The sequence below is a fragment of the Nelumbo nucifera genome, chromosome 1 (assembly GCF_055504915.1).
Source record: "Nelumbo nucifera cultivar China Antique chromosome 1, China Antique-T2T, whole genome shotgun sequence".
NCBI lineage: Eukaryota > Viridiplantae > Streptophyta > Magnoliopsida > Proteales > Nelumbonaceae > Nelumbo > Nelumbo nucifera.
The window spans coordinates 177,280,872-177,286,721 of NC_142649.1; the positions used below are offsets into that span (position 1 = coordinate 177,280,872).

Genomic DNA, 5,850 nt, shown 5'->3' on the forward strand with positions numbered 1-5,850 from the left:
GATTTTGCCCACATTTGAACTTAATTATACACCATATATATAGATTAGTTAGCTGTTTTTTTTAATGGTATTCGGTGCTATTTATTTATGATTATGATGATGAGGTATTTAAGAAATGACTCAAAACGGAAACTTTTGTGTTCGTACAATCGTAGTTAATTACTGAATTTTGCAAATGAACAAACAGTGGGAACCCCGCTACCTATGGCTGCCGGTAAAAGCGGAAAAGTGTTGTCCTACCAGGCTACCACGAAAGCCGATAGTATGAAGGTGAGGGCCTGAGGAGATGTGAATTCAGAGGAGAGAGAGAGAATCTCTGTATTTCTCTTGGCTTAGAGAAAGAAAGAAAGAGAGGATTTAGAGAGCAGAAGAGATGGAACGTGCACGCGAAAATAAGATGGAACTCTCTCAACTCTCTTTGTTACATCATTTCTCTAGTTCTGATCTTTTCCTTTCTTTTATTTGCTTTCCCATTTTGTAAATGGGGTATGTTTGTGGGTTCAATTTGTAAATAGGGATCCCACCATTCGTTTCTTGCATGCAAACGTATATTCTGTTTCAGCCATCTCAGCGTCTTCCAAAAAGCTCCAACTCGAACTTCTTTATCTTTCCAATCGTCCTTGATGATACTCTAGGGTTCTAGCCAGCTTTCTTTTTCCTGTAAAGGATTTCTTACTTTAAACCCTTAATCATTTATTAGTGTTTTCTCTGTAATTTTGCTTTCAGTGTTGTAGCTTCTCCCTTTGATCTCTCAGGCGGATTTACATACTACCCAGCATGTATAAAAATCGAAAATGTACGTCTTTCTCTCATTTCCTTCTTGTGATTCGAAGATCTGCATGCATTGTTTGCTTCCCTCGCCTTCCCTGTACTTTCATGTTATAATGAAACCCAAAGACATTAAAATCAGTTGTTTTTTTCCGCACCCATGGTTGTGTTGCGTGTGCCGTGTGGATCTACTGAAGAAGATAGGTTATATGTCTGATCTGACCTGATATATGAGTGATGACTCTGGCAGCTACGCACTGCCTACTTACTATGACCCCACGTAGCATTATTCCTATTTTTCCTTTCTTTGATAATTTTTGGAGCTTTCTAAGGTCAACCTCCTCTCTCTCTCTCTCTGTAAAATTTAACCTACATACATTCATTTGTATTCTCAGTTTCTCACTTCTCAGTAGTAGTACAGGCCACAGAGTTATATGCAGACATTATCATTTAGATATAAGGCCAAAGAAGAGAAGGAGCCGAGCAATACCAGAATGGCCGGTGAAGCTCACAGTGAAGTGGCAAGCGTAGCTAGTCGAGCGGTCGTGGATGCTAACAACTATGAACCATACCGTCACCATCGAAGAAATGGTGACCGGTGACAGGCTCGAACAGGGGATCGGCGTCGTTACAAACGTAGACGCCTTGAATGCAATCGGGGAACAGGACAGATGGACCATGACTCCTTTTGAACAGATACAAAAAATGGTTTCATCAGTTTCATCGGTTTCGCCAGGGAATGCTATTTTTGCACGGAAAAAATGATTTCACGTGCAGATACCTTTTCTTGCGGGAAGAAAAGGCCATTCCGCTTTAGTATGTATAATAGATATGGGCCTGTTTCGGCCCCAAAACATCACGAATCCACTGTGGTTCTGAGCAGAACTTGTAAGCCCATTTAATAATCAGACCAGAACTGGACTTATCAAGCCCAAGCCTATCTTCACCCCTAGTGAGTAGTGGCATAACTATGTAGACTCAGATTCTCTTTCTGTTTTTATTTTCTTGGGTATGGTGGGGCATGTGGCCCTCAGTACTTGCCATCTTACCAGTGTTTTCAAAATTGGACAGGACCAAACGATTGGACTGGAAAAGCCATTTCACCCCAGAACCATTTTTGGTCAAAAACCGTTGATTTAATCAGTAAACTGCTGATCTGGGCAGTCAAATCGTCAACTCAGACAATGTTTCTTGGTCGCTTTTTTATTGTTTGTCAGAATGGGCCATCCATTCAGACCAGACGATTGAACCATTCGATGCAGAAACTCATCCTCAGAATGGTTTCCTGTTCCATCCGGATTTAAAAACCTTGCATCTACCCATTTTTGAAGAATTGATTCAACATAAAATGGGGTCTTGCCTATGCCAAAGATCAGCCTAAACATATATCTTCCAACTACCTGACTTGGACTTTTATCTACTAAGCTTCCTAGTCCAGTATAACCAGATGGTGATTGATAATCTTCTATACATACTGATTTTTTGTCCAACTGATCTACAAGGTAGGAGTAGGACTCACCATTTGTTGGGCTCATACTGGGCAAATTTCAAAACTATTGACGAATGAAGTAATATTAATGAGAACTATTCCCGGTGTTACGTACAGATTATCTAAACTATAACGAAACCCAAGCTTTCATGTTCTGCGACAGGCCAAAGAACGTCCGGTTGATAGGAAGAGCTGCGAAGATTGCTGAGAACAAACAAAGGTGCCAAGATATTAGTAACAGGACACAGCTTAGGTGGTACACTTGCAATTCTTTTTGTTGCTGGGCTTGCACATCATGAGGAAGATGACATTCTGAACAATCTGATGGCTGTTTACGCATTTGGACAGCCAAGGATTAGAGATAAGAATTTTGGGAAATTCATGGAGGAAAAGCTGAATACGGATTACAGGAGGCATTTCAGAGTAGTTTATAGATATGATATTGTTCCTAGGTTGCATTTTGGTGATCCAGTTACAGAATTTGTTCACTTTGGTGGATGCCTCTACTACAGCAGCTGGTACAAAGGCACAAGTTAGTGGTCTTGGTCCATGTCATCTTATCCTCTCTCCTCCTCCCTTTTCTTTGCCACCCCTCAAAATTCTGTGATTTTCCATTGACTTAAAAATATAATAATAAAAAATATCAAAAATGGTACTACTTAAATTCGCCTATAATAAATTCTGTTTCCATTTTTCTGGCTTCATGTGGCTACACAATAGGGGTAGCCCATTCTCCATACCCATAACCCCCAACTCCGGTGGCAAACCCCAACTCTCCCCTACAACTAGTCAGAGAACTTATTAAAAGATGGGTGATGGGTATCTTTTAATACCAGTCCGTTGTTGCATGGATCTCTTCTAGAATTATATTTAGTTAGGGGGTGTTTAACAATATGGTTGGCTTTGTTTTTGAAAACAAAAAATGCCGTAGCTTTTGTTTTCAAAAACAAAATCAACCATGTTGTCAAACACACCCTTAAGTTATGTTTGGTTTAAATGAAAAAGTAGGGAAAAGAAGGGAAAGATAGGGAAACCTATACAAGATTTGTAAAGGTTTTTCCACATTTTTTGAGACCGGATCTGCTCCTCACATAGGGGGCCTCACACCGACCTCATAGGCACATCCCACCATGTATTAGGAACATCTCCCGTGCTTATACATTATTATTCATGAGAGGTGCTCCCAATGCATGGTGAGATGAGCCTGTGAGGTTGGTGTGAGGCGTCATGTGTGAGGAGCAGATCCCAATTCACATTTCCCTTCCTTTCCCTACTTTTTCCTTCAAACCAAACGCAGCCTTAGTGTTTTGTACAAAATTAGAGATTTTTTATTTTCTTTTGGCCACAACAAAACATAGAGAAATATCATTCATTTAGGTCCATTTGGAAAGAATACAAATACAAATATGTACAGTACAAATACATACAAAATACAAGATTTTACACTCTACATATTTATATTTGTACTCCTTCCAAACTGAGCCTTGGCTGCATTTAGTTGCAATGCAAACACAAATATGTAAACTACATATTTACCTAGTTTTCGGTTTATGAATGCAAACACAGATCACATTTTAAACCATTTTTGTATTCATCTTGTTTGTTTGAAATTGGTGCAAAGTGTGGACCCATCATTAAATGCTCCAACTATATCTTATGCTCCAATGCCTTAACTTTGGTCAAAAAGTTAATTATCAAAAGAACACAAAATTGTATCAAAAAATAGGTACAGTAATGCTCTGTTCTCAAAGTATAAAAATGTCAAAAAATACATTTTTGATCTGATAATCATTACATTTTTACATATCAAACAAATGCTCGCAAACACGAACCAGGATACATAATCCCGATTCAGTGTTTATATCGCAAACAAACGGAACCTTAAGAACATCAATATATCTAGAAAGGCAGGTGTGGTACATTTTTCTTGGTTGTCTTTACAAGCATTGTAAGCTAGCTAGTTCATGAGCTGCCATACTTAGAAGATCTACCCATATGATTCATACATATTATATCAAAATAGATTAGCAAGTGATTGATTTCCTTGATTGACTAATCTACCCCTTCATGATTAGATATACCATTTACAACACTTATTGAATCAGAAAAAAACAGAAAGAGACTTTAGATTTAGTTGGATTGCCTTTCTCAATGAGCCCACCACTCAGTTTGAAGGCTGTTGGTTGTGTTAACTCTTCTACTTCCTGCATGAAAAAATTGATCATCATTTGTTTAGATTACATAACCAGTTGCAGCAGTTGTAGATTCCGTTCTGAAGGATCCATCAACATAAAGTGATATAGATGATTTTGTGTTGGCTATTATGCAACACTTGTTTCTGGGGAAGTTGATTAATGTTGGAATCAAATAAAGATGTACACTCTCCACCTTTATTTAGAATCTTTTCGCCATGATTTTGCCCATTTCTCATATCCCATATTGGTCTGAAGAGAATTAAGGCTTAAGTTGGTAAGAGTACAAATACAAAGAGTTCAGCTTCGGCCAATGCACGGCCATGCTCATACCGTTCGAACAGAAAAATCTCCCCATGAAATAAAGTATATAAGTATGGAGATATTCCCAATCCAACGCTGTAAAGGCTGTTTGAATGGGTTTTGCATTGACTGAAGCTCAACTCTATGTGCAGTGTAAATACAAAGTTTTGCATTGTACATATTTGTATTTATACTCTTTCAAAGTAAGTCCTAAAAAATTTTTCTATGAAATTGTGAATCAGTTCTTTTGGATATCATCAAGAGGATTTATTCCAATATGTGCAGTGAATCAGACAGCCATAATATGATGATAGAGTGAATCTGATTCCCATAAAAACCAAAGTTTAGCCTTTGTTTTATTCCATTCCACCATGCCTTCCACATAACTAGTTGGAATATCAATTAATGGAACTTTTGTCTTCTGATAGAGGATAATTTGGCCCGACCTACGAAATGATGACACGTGGACCTGACTCAGCACGAGCAACAGCTCAGCATCATAGTCTGGTAACGGCTAAGTAACGAGCCTATAAAGCAGCTCGCTATATCATAGTCTGGATCCATTTCAGCTTTTGACTAAATCAGCAAGAGGATGTTTGGCTTAGAATGGGCTAAGTGATCATGTGGTTTAAAACCATGATCATTGAGACACTTGTCTCAATCCGAAGGGGTAGAACAAGATAAGTGTTGGTGAGTAAATCTTTTGCAACGGCTCTTATCTCCTTTTTCATAGGAGAGACGTTGTGGCAATCGCCTATAAAAGGGAATGTGCAGAAGTCACAAAGCCCTCCCCAACAAAATTATTCACTTTATTGGAAGGCTATCAAAACCTCCAACAAGGTTCTGCCCAATTCGGATTGTATCATCAGCTTTGTGAAGTCCAAGGTTGTGTTCAAGTGTTGTCGGATCCATCAAGTTCAAGTGGAGTTACTCTTTATTTGCAGCTTTTTATTTGCATTTTATTTTGTCCCTATTCTGTTATAGTTTTTCATTGGTATCAGAGCTTTGTTATCTATGGTGTGCATGTGCATGTGCTACACCATATCAGTCCTTTAAAGTAAAAGGGACTATGGGCAAGTAAAAAGAAAGAGCAAAAGT

The 5,850-nt window shown here is 38.4% G+C and overlaps 1 protein-coding gene across 1 annotated transcript; it reads left to right on the forward strand.

The window, feature by feature from the left end:
* The first annotated feature begins 204 nt into the window (after window positions 1-204).
* On the forward strand, window positions 205-2,794 carry LOC148804195 (triacylglycerol lipase OBL1-like). Its single transcript, XM_088899974.1, has 2 exons — window positions 205-270; window positions 2,444-2,794. The coding sequence occupies exons 1-2, from the start codon at window positions 205-207 to the stop codon at window positions 2,792-2,794; spliced, it is 417 nt and encodes a 138-aa protein (XP_088756100.1).
* The last annotated feature ends 3,056 nt before the right edge of the window (window positions 2,795-5,850 follow it).

Bases quoted from the DNA above. Each gene is read 5' to 3' on its own strand.
- LOC148804195 (XM_088899974.1), top strand. From the start codon at position 205: ATGGCTGCCGGTAAAAGCGGAAAAGTGTTGTCCTACCAGGCTACCACG. The intron at 271-2,443 runs GTGAGGGCCTGA...TCCGGTTGATAG, and splicing joins CGAAAGCCGATAGTATGAAG to GAAGAGCTGCGAAGATTGCT.